The sequence below is a fragment of the Silene latifolia genome, chromosome 5 (assembly GCF_048544455.1).
Source record: "Silene latifolia isolate original U9 population chromosome 5, ASM4854445v1, whole genome shotgun sequence".
Classification (NCBI taxonomy): Eukaryota; Viridiplantae; Streptophyta; class Magnoliopsida; order Caryophyllales; family Caryophyllaceae; genus Silene; species Silene latifolia.
Window position 1 is genome coordinate 1,348,337 of NC_133530.1, and position 17,817 is coordinate 1,366,153.

Genomic DNA, 17,817 nt, shown 5'->3' on the forward strand with positions numbered 1-17,817 from the left:
GCGAATTAGTAAGGTTTTACTTGATTGATAAAAAGCCTAGGGCGTGATTAAGCGGCAAACAATCATGATTAACATATTAATTCCGTCAACTAGTCGTCATGGGGCAATTAGTCAGGGGAAAACGCCTCTAACTCGCCTAATAACTCCCTCCCGGGCTCATAATAGGACACTAGGATTCCCGACTCACCTCCCTCCCGGGTTCGTGACTCGGACCTCTCCTAAGCAAGGTTCTAGGACCCGAAAACGCGCGCCATTTCCAAGATCCCCGACTCAAAGCTAGGAGGCACTAAGTACGCGATAAATTCCCGGGTTTCTAACCCTTTTCCCAAAGGTGAAAGTCAACCCGGTTTCCCAAAGGCACCCTTTCGAGGTTCCCCCTCCCGGGTTCAACCTAGATTGGCAAGGAATGTAAAAGGGTGGTCAACTAAGTACCTAACCAATTCCCATTGGTGGACAAGGGTACCCAACTAACCAAACTCCCAATTAAAACATAATCAAATAAATTCCCTTGGAAAACCCCACTAATCTCCCCTTAACAACCAATTTAGATGGACTCAATTAGGTTAATCACTCATGTTAATGCCTAATCAGTAATCACACCCTAGTAAGAGTATTACTCACTAATCATGGTTATTAAGACAAAATAATTAATAAAGATTGCAACTTTGAAATTAAACCTTATATGAAATTGGTTTCTACAATTAATCATGCAATTAACAAAATAAAGACGATGTAATACTAATTAAACTAAATTTTATCATTAACTAAGCATAAAGGAAGAAACTTTATGAAGAAGTTAACTAAAATATTCAAATGTAAACAATTCAACAAAAGAAAGAAAGAGATGAGATGATTATACCATAAAAAAGCAAGTGATTCAAATTGTATAGATCTAACACCCGGCTTATAAAAGATCGAAACTTGGAGTAATTTGACAACTAAATTAAACACTCAAATTGAAGAAGGAAATAAGATGTATTTTTTATATTTCTAAGACTACTCCTCTCTTAATTTTGGTGCGGCTCTTATTGTGGTGTCCCCCTCTCTCCTCATTCTAATAATAATAATAATAATAATAATAATAATAATCATAATAATAGTAATAGTCTCTCAAAGGACACACGACATCAGCATAAAGCAACACACAGCTTCCAAATTTCCTTTGTCTTCTTCTGTAAAAGGCGAAAATATCATCCTTCGAGATTGTACCCGACCGGGCAACATTACACCCGACCGGGCATCACCTTCACCCGACCGGGCATAGTTTAGTCCCTCGGCTGCATAGTTTCACCCGAAAGCTGCAAAAGTGCTAAATGTTAATTCGATGGCTAAACTGAATTGGTGATGGCGGCTTCGATTCCGAGCTTGATTGTGGTGATGTTGTACACGGTGGTTGTCGAGGCTGGGTTCAGAGGAGAAGCAGGGGAGGCTCGAATTAGCGGCGACGGAGTTGGCTTTCATGGTGGTTGATTCGCACTCGGGTTTTGATTCCGAATCAAGGTGAGCAATGGAGGAACTGGTGTCGGTTTCAACTGGCGAATGTGGGTGGTGGATGAATTGGTGGTTGTCGTAAGTGATGGTGAGGTGTGAATTGGTGAAGGATGAAGTCACATCGGAGTGAAGGTTGCTAGCTGTTTGACTTGGTGAATTGAAGAACACCAAATTTATTCAGCTTAATGAAATCAAAATTGGAACTTGTAGACTTGCAGTAAAAAGTTACAAGGAGGATATGGGTTTTGCTTTGACTAGATGCTTTCATAAGTCAACCTTCTTTAAATTATTCTTCTCTATTTTCTCCAATTATTTTAACTCCGTCTTTTTTACTTGTTCTCGAGTAACTCGGTACCTAACCTATATGATAAAAATTACGACAACAGTATCAAAACACTAATAATAATCTAAAATAACATTATTTCAAACTAATTGACTAATATATTATTTGACATTAAAATGAGTGAATAGAGACAACTCGGGTTATTATTTCATTCAAATAAGAGATAAAATGTGGAGTAAAAATAGATAAATATTGTGTTATCAATGGGCACGTTGTCAGGGGGTTGTGCAATGGAAAAAAAAGAAATTGGATTGTTATCGTATGTTTTGTTGTTAGTATTTATTCCTACTCAACCTCGCGGTGGTTGACAATGTATTCGTGAACACCTGCGGTGAACCGTTTTATGGGGAGCAGATTTGACAGGTACCAAAGATTAGCTGACTTGGGAGGATTGGGATGAGAGCCAAACTTGGAACCGTAGATGAAGTCTAGATCACATATATAGTTATATCACTTATTTATTTTCCGCTGCGAGTTGTATTTATTTTTATATTAAGTTTTAGTGGATTAAAATTGTAAAACTTATGTAATCATTAAAGTTTTTATTTAAAGTACTTTGCTGAGTTGGACTTTGTTATCTACTACCTCGGGAAACCGATATGGTAACGCTCTCATTTACTTGGGAATGTCTAGCTAAAGGCTCCCGAATAAATGGGGGTGTTACACCGCCTCCTACCTTGCTCTGCTCCTCCCACCTCTGTCAGCCTCCGTGGGTCCGTGCCACACTCGTCGCTCACTGATGCGACGCACATCTCTGCCGGACACCGTTCTTCCGTTGTTGATCTGTACCTCTCCACCCGACGTCGACACCAGCCACTGCGTCCCCTGTTGCAACGCAATCAACCATCGCGCTCCTTATTCGCTCACTGTTGCGGCGTCTTTCTCAGGTACCCTTGAAACCCTAACCCCCAAATCCATGTTATTTATTGTGTGAAGCTATTGGGGTGCTGGATGCTGCGATTAAGGATTTGGGCTCAATAACGATGTGAAGTCGGGTTTATGAGTTTGAATAAGTCTGAGTTAGAGGGTGGTTTGAAGAGGATTTGGGCAAAATTTTATGGATTTAATTAGATCGATTTTGATTCGGAATCTGAAAATAATAAGGGTAGTTTGGTCATTGCAAATAATTAAAAGTCGATAAAACATAAGTGAGACGATAAATAAGAAAAACCGTCAATATAATGCCATGTAAGCAGCCATGTTGGCATAAGGCGTGCCATGGTAGCACTTAACGGCCAAAACAAACGGAGTAGCCAAGTTTAGTCACGGATGGGAGTCATTAATTAAGTTTAAGGGAACAATTAGTAATCTCTGATACGCGATGGTATAGTTGGGAAAAATGAAAACTACAGGGATACAAATGGAAAAACCCTTTTTTTTTTTGCAATTTACTGTTTTCCAAACACCCCCTTAGTGAACGACAGCCAACAGATGAATAGATCCAATAAAATAACACGCTCTGTACAGGGGCGTCTTAAAGTAAATAGAGGCCCGGTGCAGTATAAAAAAAATGAGGCCCCAAATATGAATGAATAAGTGTCTTACACGTCGAGGTTTGTACTGAATTTTATTAGTAAAGTTTATAAATTCGGTGGCCAAAACCGGAGGCCCGGCTCCGCCACCCATGTTTGCCGGGGGTATTAGACGCCACTGGTTCTACAAGATTCAATAAAATCTCAAGCTTGTGATTTAGTGAACGGCAGTCTTTGAGTTTTAAAGGAGTCATGGCTAGCGATTCCTCGGTGACAAACAATGTTATGGCACCATGATAATCTTCGTATTTCAATACCATAATGTGACCTCTCTTGCAACAAAAACGTTGTCTTTCGCCTTGTCGTCTACTCTCGACTCCTGAAAAATCGTAAAGTATGCAATGGAGCAAACGAAACAGAGCTGTGTACGAATTACATCCTCCCCCATTAAATAATTAAGTTCTTTACGTTTTATTAAAATATCCCTCACACGACAATTAAAAAAAAAAAAAAGGAATCTAACATGAAGTACCTGAGCAATTCTAAGGCTTAAGGAGCCAGGGTCTCAAACACAACACATGAGTACATAAAAATTTCATAAATAATAGTTCTATGAAGATAAATGGGTACAATTAAGTTTGCAAATAAAATTACGCAGGGTAATTATTATTCAAGTTTTGAAAGAGTTAAGGGTAATATTCTTCGGTGAAACATACGTTGGCACATGATGATAACAAAAGGGATCATCACACGGAACCTTGACTTCGAAACACACAAAGCTTTCGTTGGCCAGATTATAACGAATCATCCAGGCCGTCGTGTGAAAGGCCACACGTAAAGAAAAGCATAACTCTCCGTCAATCAAGCTAAGTGGCCTCGTATACCGGCCAGAAATAGAATAGGTCCATTTACCATTACTAACCTTCGTAACCATTGCTCCAATATCAATCATTGCGATTTCAGTCCACTCACTAGATTTTACGTCTGTCAACTTTTCTAGCTTCCATATACCACGATCATAGTCCCATTCTGTCATTAAGCCTAGAGCGGTTTCCGTACTTATAAACTCATATCTATAACAAAACCTATTAAATTTTTCGGTCGGCCTAAAGGAAATCTGATAAAGGGTTTCTGTATCGACATCCATTGCCAAAAAAGGTATATAACCTGGCCAATACAGAAATCTTCCGATAAATTGACTCTGACGCGAATTTTTAATGATGCTTGCTGCTTTGTTCATGGTTATACCTAGAAGATGTTGAAGATCATTACGTCTCCAAGCTTTATCAAAACCGATAGTAAACACACCCATTTCACATATTCGAGAATATGTGTAGCAAGCAAAATGCACCATTTTATACTGACCAGAGGAATTAACTGCAAAACTACACGTTGTATAAGAAGGTTCCTCCATAACCACAGGAACGATAGGAGGCAGACTAACTATTAGTTTCCGAAGAGGATTCGCAAGATAAATCTTTTGTGGATCCCCAATACTATCACAAAGCAAGACTAAGCCGTTACAAGAACCCTTAATCCTCGCCTGGACGGGAAATAAGATTTTTGTTACGTCTTTGTCTAAACAATATACCTTACGTCCATCAAGTCGAGATTGTATGATGAAAGAGGCGGAAGTAGTAGTAATAGTAGATATTTGGCAATGCGCTCTAATAAAAGACGGTTCACTAATTATATCGTACCACTGCTTGCACACGTATCTGACAACCTCCTGTAGGAGTTTAGCAGGAAGAAACAATAGGATGTTAAATATGAGCTCTATAGGAAGGTCCATAACACGAGTATGTCTTTTTCTTCGTTTTCGCTTCTCCTGAAAAATTATAACCAGTAACACTAAATTTTTTATGTTTGATTAAAATACTCATCATTAAAGAATAAAAACGAGACAAATCCTGCAATTATATATAAACTTGAAGTTTTGATGATGGGACAGAGAGAATTAAATACAAAAATAATGAAGTACCTGAGAAAGAGAAGAACGAGAATTGTGACGACAACCAAGTTTCCAGCGAGTTGGATAGCGATGCGTTGGTGGAACTCGAGTCTCCATCGTTGATTTTCTTGGAATTAGTCTTATGTTAAAACGATTTAACCCTCACCAAATTTGATACGGCGTGCAACTCGTCAATCGTCATAATAAAGCACTATATATTTTTATTTTTTTTTAGGGAAAAAGCACTATAATACTATATATTGTTGCTAGTATTGTACGTAGTTGCTCATTCATGTACGAGTTTTACTCATTCATGAACTTTTTTTCATTATATTTCCATTATATACCCCTTGCCTAGAAATGGACAAAAAAAACTCTCTCTAATTCTCTTCCTCACAAATTAATCAAATCCACAAAATTATTCGAAAATCCGTCAAACTACACAATTATGGATGCCAATTCTCGTATTGATCAGGTAATAATTCTAATTTTTAATTTTATTAATTATATTATATAAAATTAAGGAATTAATTTACACTAATTAAATTAGGGTTTTTTTAAACACAAATGATAAACAAATACAATTGTGACTAGACAAAAGACAACGTCCAATTTATGAATACTTGCAATTACAATTTCGATTACATTGCATAACTTATATTCTAATGTTCTATACAACAATCACAAGAAACTCAATTGAAGATTCGACGGAGCAAGAAACAATGGAATGAATTCCAACGAAAGATGCATCAAATGTTGAAAAAAATGATGTGAATTAGTTCACCGCCCTTTCCATCACCAATTGTACTTACAATTCATATGATTCTTAGTTTGGATGAGGGTTGTTAGAGAGAGAATATTGGGAGAAAATAATTGAATTGGGGAAAAAAAAGAGTAATGAAAAAATTGTAATGAAAGGGTATAATGGTCATTTCCGTCTATGAAAGAGTAAAATTCGTCCATGAATGAGCACCACCCTTTTTTTACGAGTATCTTAAAAAAATCATAACTTTCCCTATATTATGGAAATGATAATTATGGCGGATTCATAGAACGACCCGGATCCTGCAACATCTCAAATCGATTTGTTTTCCGTGTATCTATCCAATTTATAGGCCAAAATAAAATGAAAATTATACTTTTATGTAATAGTAGTCTTAATATTTTTCACGAGCATAAAATTATAGTTTTATTAAGTTCATTTTAGTTAAGTTCTATAATAAAATAATTCAGCTCAGTTAAATTTTATTTATTTTCACTAGTTGGTATCACGCGAGCAGAATACCCTAGCTGTTTATCTTAACTTCGTCAATTTCAATAACGATAAGTATTTGAAGTTATAATTACACCATAAGTAGTTTGAACACGATAGAGCGTTGAATCGTGTCATCTGGGAAAAAATACCTTGATTGGTGACGTATAAGCACGAAATAACACACAATTCTAATTGAAAGATCAAAGATGTACTACATAGCAACCTGTTCACCAAAAATAAAATTACACCTCAGGTAGTAAATCTAAGATATGCTAGACGCTAATTTAATAATGCACTATTATTGCCAGTATTTTAAGAGTATTATGGGATTATAATGATTGGTGGGAAGGACACGGGGTCGAAACATGGCAAAATCACAAATACTTGTTTAAGACCGTATTTTAAGCCCTTATCCAGCGAGTAGGATACCGATGCATAGGTGGAACTCCAGTCTCCATCTTCGATTTCCTTCGAATTAGTCTCATGTAAAACGGTTTTACGACCTAAAACCGCAAACCCTATGTCCCTAACAGTGTAAATTGTAAACCCTCCCCAAATTTAATACTTCTAATGCACTATTGTTCGTAGTCTTTATTATCTTATAAAATCACAAGTCCCCTTGATATTAACCATATAATATGGGAATATGGGATTACTAATAATTGGTTGGAAGGAGGAAAGTACTTAGCTGTATTTTAAGCACAAATAGGATTATACATCCAGTTGTACCATAAATACTGTCAAAGACGAAGCTATGGTTTGGCTGAATGGGCCACGGCCCGGGCGATGTTTCTGAAAATAAGTGGGCTATAGTTCATTAAAATCAATATGGCGTAGTTGGTTAATACAATTGTGTGAAGTGTGTGCTTGATGGCTGGACATCCCGTGTTCGAAGAAATGTTGAGTGTGCTTTATGTAATATTTTTACAATTTGCTTTATTTATTTAGGTTGTACCCGATTGACCTATTAAATAATTTTTTTTGTCGACAATAGTTCTTTCGACGAGTAACTATTCACATTTACACTATTTAAAAAGAATTACAATTTGCTTTATTTATTTAGGTTGTACCCTATTGATCTATTAAGTAATCGTTTTTGTCAACAATAGTTCTTTCGACGAGTAAATATTTACATTTACACTATTTAGAAAGAAAGGACCCATGTTTGTCAAAGTGATATTTGAAGGACTTTAGTCCCACATTAATTTATTATAAAAAACCGGCTTATAAAATACTCCCTCCTATTCCGAATAACTGTCCCATTTGGACAATGACACGAAAATTAAGGAATGGAGTTAAAATAATGAAAAGTATTGTATAGGGGTAAGAATATAAGAGTTAAATAATGAAAAGTATTGAATATGATGGTTTAGGGGTGGTTAGAGTGGTAAATAAAGAAAAGAGTCAAGGGTAGGAAAGTCAAAAAACATGTCCAAATATGGCAAATGGGACAGTTATGTGAATAGACGAAAATGGCAAATGGGACAGTTATTCGGAATAGGAGGGAGTATAAGACATTGAGTAAATTGGTTCGAAAAAATTAATGTATAATTCAATAACTAAACAAGTAGAAATACTGAAATACTAATTTAATTAGTATGCTTTATATGATCATCTAAAAATCCTATTAAATATAGAAAACGTTGATATAATTAGTGTGAGGTCTCAATGAGTATATAACAATGGAATAAAATCGGCCCCTGTATTCATTTTGTCTGAGCTTCGTCCCTGAGTACTGTACAATTAAGGTATAAAAATTCGAGCTTATATGTATTTTTTCCGAGCTATTTCAAAATTCATGTTTTTGATGTGTAAATGAATGAGTTTAATACTTTCTAATAAAGTTCATATTATTTAACATAAACTTCGTATACTCTATCACAAAGCTCAGATTATACCCGTATAACATATACAACTGGTTGTATAATCCATGAATTGTATTTTAAACCCTTACCCATTATTTTTGGTTGAAATGGAAGAGTGCTTCAGGGTTTCTATGCGATAAAGATATGCCCCAAAGATTAAAGGGAAAATTTTATCGCACGGCAATTAGACCTGCCCTACTTTACGGCTCCGAGTGTTGGGCCGTGAAGCATTGTCACATTCAAAAGATGAGTGTGGCGGAGATGCGCATGTTGAGGTGGATGTGCGGACATACAAGGAAAGATCGGTTAAGGAATGAGGTGATTAGGGAAAAGGTAAAAGTGGCGCCAATAGAGGACAAGATGATGGAAAACCGACTAAGATGGTTTGGCCATGTGAGAAGGAGACCTATGGACGCACCCGTTAGGAGGCTGGAGACTTGGAGAACAGAAAAGGTCCCTAGAGGCAGAGAAAGACCGAGACAGACATGGTTGAGAGTGATAGAGCACGATATGAGAGTTCTAGGGCTTGAGGAGAGTATGGTGACGGAGAGGGCACAATGGATGGAAAGGATACATGTGGATTTTTAGTATTTGATGTTTTTTTGACAGATTTTGTGTTTTTTTATTTTTTATTTAATTTAAAGAAATTAATTTATTTATTTTTCTCTCCTTTATTACACTTTTTCACCAACCACTTTCTTATAGATTTTACCTGGTTCATTCCGGATCCTTAACTCTATTTCGGTTTTTAAAAATCGTTTTAATCTTTTCTCTCGATTTAAATTTTAAGTTTTTATAAAAGAAAGACGGAATTCGATTTTAAAACCCCTGAGTTCACCTTGACTTTCCATTACATTTTCGTTCTTCCTTTTTGTTTTTCATCTTCCCTTTTTTATTCGCATTTTGAGGCGTGCGTTCACCCATGGACGGTTCGAAAGGATGATTCATGTCAGCCGACCCCAAATCATTTTGGGATTAAGGCTCTGATGTTGTTGTTGTTGTTGTTGTTGTACCCATTATTTTTGGTTAGATTCGAGTCTATTTCTGGTCTCTTAAGAATTTGTGTTGATTAAAATACTGTTCGGACAAGAAAAAATAAACTAGAAGAATCTACCCGTATTTGAGAAAGCTCCTAAATTAAGCCTTAAGGGCCGGGGTCTAGAAAACAATACGAGTACATAAAATGTCATAAATAATAGGAGTAGTTTTATGAAGATAAAAAGGGTACAAGCTAAGTTTGCAAATAAAATTACGCAGGGTAACTATTATTCAAGTTTTGAAAGAGTTAAGGGTAACATTCTTCGGTGAAACATACGTTTGCACATGATGAATACAAGAGGGATTATCATACGGAAGCTTGACTTCGAAAGACACAAAGCTTTCATTGGCCAGATTATAACGAATCATCCAGGCTGTCGAGTAGAAGCCCAGACGTAAAGAAAAGCAAAACTCTCCGTCAATCAAGCTAAGTGGCTTTGTATACCGGCCAGAATAGGTCCATTTACCATTACTAACCTTCGTAACCATTGCTCCAATATCCATCATTGTGATTTCAGTCCACTCACTAGATTTTACGTCTGTCAACTTGAGAAGCTTCCACATACCATGTTTTTTGTCATCTTCTGTCATTAAGCCTAGAGCAGTTTCCATACTAATGAAGCGACTTTTATAAGGAGACCTATCTATGTCCGTTGGCCAAGAAATCTTATAAAAGGTTTCTGTATCAACATCCATGGACAAAAAATGGGTATAAGTAATTGGCCAATACAGAAATCCTACGATAAGTAGCCCATGATTCGAAAGCGCATGAAGCATGACGTTTACTTCGTTTCTCAAGGGTATACCTAGAAGATGTTGAAGATCAATACGTCTCCAAGCTTTATCAAAACCGATAGTAAACACACCCATTTCACATATTTGGGATTGTATGTAGACAGTAAAATGCACCATTTTATACTGACCGGAGGAATTAAGTGCAAAACTACATGTTGTATAAGAAGGGATCTCCATAGCCACAGGAACGACAGGAGGCAGACTAACTATTAGTTTCCGAAGAGGATTCGCTAGATAAATCTTTTGTGGATCCCAAATACTATCACAAAGCAAGACTAAGCCGTTACAAGAACCCTTAATCATGGCCGGGAAGGGTAATAAGATTTTTATTACGTCTTTGTCAAAACAATATACCTTATGTCTCTCATGACATTGTATGATGAAAGAGGCGGAAGTAGTAGTAGTAGGCATTTGGCAATGCGCTCTAATAAAAGACGGTTCAATAACTATATCATACCACTGCTTGCAAACGTATCTGACAACCTCCTGCAGGAGTTTAGCAGGAAGAAACAAAAGGATGTTAAATATGACCTCTCTAGGAAGGTCCATAACACGAGTATATCGCTTGCAGGGAGCAAAAACTCTGTCCTTCGCCTTGTCGTCTACCCTCGAATCCTGAAAAATTATAAGGTGTAACAATGGAGCACAAGAAATAGAATTGTGCTACGAAAAATTAAAAACTACCATTAAATAATTTATTTACGTTTAATTAAAATACTCCTTGTACCAATAATATAAACAAGAAGAATCTACACATACATATCGAAAAGGGCTTTATAAGGCTCATAAATTTCTGTTTTCTCTGAGCAATTATTTTGATAACCCAAAAGAAAAAATAAAATACAAAAATGAAGTACCTGAGAAAGAGAATTGTGATAATAGCGATGCAAAGGTGGAATTCCCATGTCCATCATCGATTTCTTATGTAAAACGATATTACATTCTAAAACGGCAAAACCTAACAGTGTAAACCCTCAGCAAATTTGATATTTTGATGATAATGCACTATTGTTAGCAGTCTTTTACGAATATCTTACGAAATCATAATTTCCCCTTTAATACTCCCCGTATTATAATCATTGGCGGACACCACATAAACCTGCCAAAATTGATCTGACCTAACCCGAACTCAAGACTAAAGCTTGACCTGGAACCTGAAGTGACCCGACCCGACCCGACCCGAATGTTTATTATTGCAAACAGATTATTATCCCATATTTACTAAATGAATAGGTGATATCCATCACTTTCCCGCCAAAATGCATATTCTAAAAAAAGGAAACTAATGATAATCCCCCCTATAGACTAAAAGAATAACACATCTATGTTATTCCCGCTCAAGTTTGTCACTCATCTTTCCTCCCATATGGAATATTCCCTTCAAAAATATTCCCTTCTAATATATTGTAGTCAAAATATTTTAGTCAACCTATATATATATGGAATATTTCTACTACAATATTCTACACAATCAATAATAATATTGTATTCAATCAGTATGCCCCATATATGAAATATTTCTTATAGTTACGTTTTATATATAAAAGTACATTTGCATTAAATTAAATTCATATTCAATTTATTAAAATAATATTAATACACTAAATCTCTATAATTAACTTTTATAAAATTACCGTGCTGCAGCACGGGTAGCTATACTAGTTATATTCATTCACTAAATAAGAAAACTAACAATTACAATTTAATTCATCTATATATTTTCATTACAATAAAATTATTTTCATTAAAATACATTTTAACTCATTACTCAATTCTCTTAACTAATTTTCAGTTATAACTTTTATTTATCAAGGCAAAATACAATGATGAGAAATGTAAACAACTATAAGGTACCAATATTATATAAGTAATTTTATAAAAAAAAAATATGTCTAAACTAGTTAATGAATAACTTGATAATAGTTAACCCGAAAATGACCCAACCCCGAAATAATTTGACCCGACCGAAACCAGCAAACCCGAAATTGATCCCGCCCGAACTGACTTGATTGGAACCTGACTCACTTGACCCGCTTGCCGGTCTAACTAGAAGTAGGCGTAGCAAAGCTGCAAAGAAGTGCTTCTACTTCTACCGGTCTACTTCTACCTTTTCCTTTGTTTTCGCAACAATCTATCCGAAATTAAAATAATGAAAAACAATTTTCCTAAAACCTTGGCCGAACACTCACAATATTTTTAATAATTAGCTTATGAAAAAAAACTCCTTTTAAAAAGAAAAAAAATTCTTTAAACAAGCAAGGTCAAACAGCCCTCATAAAACGGTATCTTTCAATCCTCTATATAGTTTATTTACACCCTAATTTTGTTAGGTTTGAGTCTGTTTTACATATTGTAAACTTTTATATGACTTAACGATTCTTTTTGTATAAGACTGTTCAGATTTTAAGTCAAAAACTAGAAATAAAACTCAAAAGTCGACAATTGATTGCACGAGTAGGCCTAACCCGCCTCTGGGGTCGTCGAAAACAGGGCTCGTCAAGCCTGCAATGACCAAGCTCGACTCGCCTCACCTTCCGGACTGGTTCAAGTCCCTAGATCATGGTCTAGCACGCTATTGACCCAATAGTAAAAATAAATGATAATTGGATTATCTAGTACAAATTTGCATTCACATAAGAAAACAACCTGTGGAATCAGACGCAAGATCTAGTATACTATAACTAATCGAACGCAATACGATCGAATATATAGGAATTTCATAAATAATAGTTTAAATTTAAAAAAGATAAAAATCGAGGGTACAAGTTTTATTAATAATTCGTCAAGGCTAGCAATTCTTCGGTGAAACCAAAGTTGGTATATGATGAATACAAAAATGAGCAAAATAATTATAATTCGACGCCTCTACTCCGAAACACACAAAGCTTCCGTTGGCCAGATTATAACGAATCACCAAAGCGATTACGTTACTAGCACGACCATAACAGCATAACTCTCCATCGATCAAGCTAACAGGCTTTATACGCACAGAATTATAGGTCGAGTTATGACCCCTAACCATCCAAACCATCGCTCCCATATCGATCATGGCCATTTTAGTCCACTCACTAGATTTTAAGTCTGTCAATTTGTGAAGCTTCCATATACCACGGCTTTTGTCATTTCGGTCATTAAGCCGAGAGTAGTTCCCAAACTTATAAAGTAGCTATCATACATAGCCTTATCTACGCTCTTTGGCCAAGAAATTAGATAAACGGTTTCTGTATCGACATCTATAGCCAAAGAAAATGAATAATTATTACAGCAATATAGAAATCCTGCGATAAGGAGCCAATAATGACTCTTACGTGAACGAATTATGTCTGGGTTGTTCATGTGTATGCCTAGAAGATCTTGAACATCGATAGGTCTCCAAGCTTTATCAACACCGATAGTAAACACACCTAATTCACAACTATAAGGGTTGAAGTAGTGGGAAAACTGCACCATTTTATACTGACCAGAGGAATTAACTGCAAAACTATACGATATATTGTTAAGTTCCCCCAGTACCACAGGAACGACAGGTGGCAGACTAACTACTTGTTTCGTAAGAGGATTCATTAGATAAACCTTTCGTGAATCTTGTCTATCACAAAACACGACTAAGCCATTACATGAACCCTGAATCAAAACCGGGAAGGGTAATTCGATTTTTGTTACCTTGACGGATTTAACATTGTCTTGGTCAGCACAATAGACGTTATTTTTCTTAACTTGTGATTGTATGATGAAAGAGGCGGAAGTAGTAGTAGTAGTAGACATTTGGCAATGGGCTTTGACAAAAAATGGGTCAGTAACTATATCGTACCATTGCTTGCACACATATCTGACAACCTCGTGCAGAAGTTTAGCAGGAAGAAACAGTAGGATGTTAAATATGACCTCTCTAGGAAGGTAGTTAATAGTCCTGGCCCGTGTTTCTTTTTCTTTTCGTTTTCGCTTGCTGGGAACAAAAACTTTGTCTTTCGCCTTGTCCTCCACTCCCGGCTCCTGAAAAATTATAAGGTGTAACAGAGTTGTGCTAGGGAAAATTATTCCCTTCTACGTATTAAATAAATTATTTATGTTTAATTAAATAACTACTAATACAAGAATAAAAAGGAGAAAAATCTACACATATCGAAAAGGGCTCTTAAGGTTTTTAACTATGAATATGAACTTTTGATGGACGGAAAAGAAAATAAAAAAAATAATGAAGTACCTGAGAAAGAGAAGAAACAGAATTGTGACGACCAAGTTTCCAGCGAGTAGTCTCCATCGTCGATTTTCTTAGAATTAGTATTATGTAAAATGATTTTTCGTACTAAAATTGCAAAATCCTAAAGGTGTAAACCCTAGCTAAATTTGATAGGGTATATTGGTGTGGCAACAATTCAATCAATCATTATAAATTCACGAGTATCCTAAACATTAATCACTTTCCTTGATTCCAAATATATTATTTATTTATTTATTTTTGGTGCGAAAGAGGGGCAAAGGCCTAGGGGTGTAAATTGTAAACGAGCCGAGCTGAGCTCGAGCTCGGGTGGGCTCAGGCTCGGCTCAAATTTTTTAGCTCGAAGCTCGTCGAGCCTAAAAAATTGAGGCTCGAGTTCGAATCGAACTCGTTTTGTCATTATATATTTTCATTTTCGCACCTTTTAAATCTAATTAAATATAAATATTTTTGAAAAACAACTAAATTATAAATTACTAAAAAATATTATATCATAATATACTTATATAAATGTCTAAATAACATGTAATTTGAAATAAACATAATACTACAAAATAATAATTATAAAAAAAAAAATTTATAAACGAGCCCAAACGAACTTTCAAGCCGAGCCTAGCTGAGCTCGGGCTCGGCTCGTATTTAGCCAAGCGCGGCTCGAGCTCGAGCTCGTTTTGACCGAGCACGAACCAAGCTTTGACCGACCCGATTTTGAAAGCTCAACGAGCCGGCTCATATTACTGACGGCCCTAGGCAAAGCCTCGAAAAAACTAATTGTGGGACTATATATATAGTAATCACCGGCGGATCCAATAGAAGGACCCGGGGTCTCGAGATATTGCAAAACGTAATTTTTTTGGTGTACGTATACGATAAGAAGTATAATAATTATCCTAAAATAAAATTGAAATTATTCTTTTATGTATAGGTAATCTTGATATTTTTCCCCGAAAAAAATCATATATGTATATTATTATTATAAAGATTAGTTTAATTCAGAATCTCGGAATCTTAACTTTCCCTTATTTTCCCCTATTATGGTGACTGTTATCATTGGCGGGAAGGACACGGGGTCGATATTCGAGTAGGGATCCTCTGTCCCATTTGGTGTTCCAAGGTATGTGTCACTCCAATCACCTTCTAATACATCAATAAATTAATATAATTATTGCAATATTTTATTTTGCAACAAGTGATGTGTCAAAAGTTGATTGGTGTGGTACACACAATGGGACACAAAAGTGGGACAGAGGATCCTTACTGTCGATATCGATTGTAAAATTGTGAATACTTGTTTAAGACGGTTTTGTAACCTCTTGCCCACTAATTTGGTTAGGTTTGAATTTTGAGTCTGTTTTACACTATTTTTATTTATGTAAAATCGTCTTAAAATACTCTAATGCTCAGTTGGATTAATCCATAGAACCTAGAGGTGGGCCAGCCCCGCTTTCAAGTCCTCAAAAATAAGGCCCATCTGACCTGCCCACAACCAGGCTCGATTCGCCTCACCTTCTGGACTGGTTTAAGGTCCAGGATAATTGAACCACACTCTGAGCCGCCAGTGGGCCTAGAGCTGGCAAAATTTGTCCCGACCTGCTCGAAACCCGAGAATCGGGTGAACCGAACCAACCCGATAACCGATAGCAGCCTTATTTTTTCCAACCCGACCCAACCCGTGACCCGATATTTTCTTAACCCGATAATGAACTAGCTTAATAATGGTTTAAATAACACCAAATTGACATTCATCTTAATTATTTTTTCACTTAAAACATAAAACTAAATATAAAAGATAAAATATATGCTGATAACCTGACCCGACAATGACCCGCTAATAACCCGACCCAACTTGCCACCCGTTAATGACCCGACCCGAAGATGACCCGACATGAACCCATCACTAACCCGACATAACCCGAACCCGATATGACCCGCCCCATAACCGACCCAATTGCCACCTCTAAGTGGGCCTATCTAGGCCGGCTATCCTTGGACCCGACTTGGCCCAACCAATCCACCCCACGTCTTAGGACCAGTTCACCCCACCCCGCACGGCTGCACCTAGATCACCCCGAACCTAAAACAACTTGTGGAGTTGTGGTAAGCTCTAATATTATTAGAAGATAGAACCCATTTATAAATTGAACACAAAATGGACAAATACACACATACCCAATAAACCTACCTGAATCCGAATTCTCTATCTCATTTCCGTGCTCCATCTTGTAACAGGATCTAAGATCCCCACCACACAAACACTCCTTTTTAACACAGATGACCCCCTATTAAATTTGATGCCCAGTAGATTAACCCATGGAACCTAGAGGTGGCTAATTAATTGCACGGGTCGTTTAAAACAAGGCCCGTCTGACCTCCCCATGATCAGGCTCGGCCCACCTCACCTTCTGGACTATTTTAAGGCCCAAGATCCTTGATCTGTCCCGCCACTGACCCATTAAAAGAATCAAGAATCCTTTCCATGTGACCGTCCTATACCATGTGACTACTAAAAAAAAAAAAAAAATTCAAAAAAATAATACTTAATTTAATTTATATTTAATTTTATTTTGACAACACGACATTTTATGATAAAAACTAACATATTTAAATATACAATTTATTAATACAAAACTCTAGGTTATCAAAATAAAATAATTTTTTAATAAGTTTATTAACTAATTTTTTTGGGCTTTTGTTTATTTGATTAAAAAGGTGAGTTATAAGTTAATTGTTTGGGCTTTTGGATTATGGGTTGGTCTTATGTTATAAGACAGTCCTATAGAACAATTTGCGTAAAGCAATTGATACAACTCTACTACACTCGTGACCCGACTTGACCCGTTTGTAATTTAATTAGTAAATAATAATGATTGCTCTTAAATAATATTATAATCTAAAATTTTAGATTTATTTAAGTATATAACTTTAGGGTGGTGCTCATTCATGGACGAATTTTACTCTTTCATAGACGGAAATGACCATTATACCCTTTCATTACAATTTTTTCATTACTCTTTTTTTTCCCCAATTCAATTATTTTCTCCCAATATTCTCTCTCTAACAACCCTCATCCAAACTAAGAATCATATGAATTGTAAGTACAATTGGTGATGGAAAGGGCGGTGAACTAATTCACATCATTTTTTTCAACATTTGATGCATCTTTCGTTGGAATTCATTCCATTGTTTCTTGCTCCGTCGAATCTTCAATTGAGTTTCTTGTGATTGTTGTATAGAACATTAGAATATAAGTTATGCAATGTAATCGAAATTGTAATTGCAAGTATTCATAAATTGGACGTTGTCTTTTGTCTAGTCACAATTGTATTTGTTTATCATTTGTGTTTAAAAAAACCCTAATTTAATTAGTGTAAATTAATTCCTTAATTTT

General features: G+C 36.0%; 2 protein-coding genes across 2 annotated transcripts; both read right to left on the bottom strand.

Moving 5' to 3' along the window:
- Positions 1-3,917: 3,917 nt before the first annotated feature.
- LOC141655776 (uncharacterized) lies at positions 3,918-5,452 on the bottom strand. Its single transcript, XM_074462834.1, has 2 exons — positions 5,288-5,452; positions 3,918-5,134 (listed from the first exon to the last, which is right to left on the bottom strand). Exons 1-2 carry the CDS (start codon positions 5,372-5,374, stop codon positions 3,977-3,979), a joined length of 1,245 nt encoding a protein of 414 aa, XP_074318935.1. The 5' UTR covers positions 5,375-5,452; the 3' UTR covers positions 3,918-3,976.
- Positions 5,453-9,626: 4,174 nt separating this feature from the next.
- Positions 9,627-11,254, bottom strand: LOC141655777 (uncharacterized). Its single transcript, XM_074462835.1, has 2 exons — positions 11,068-11,254; positions 9,627-10,825 (listed from the first exon to the last, which is right to left on the bottom strand). Exons 1-2 carry the CDS (start codon positions 11,122-11,124, stop codon positions 9,647-9,649), a joined length of 1,236 nt encoding a protein of 411 aa, XP_074318936.1. The 5' UTR covers positions 11,125-11,254; the 3' UTR covers positions 9,627-9,646.
- Between the last annotated feature and the right edge of the window lie 6,563 nt (positions 11,255-17,817).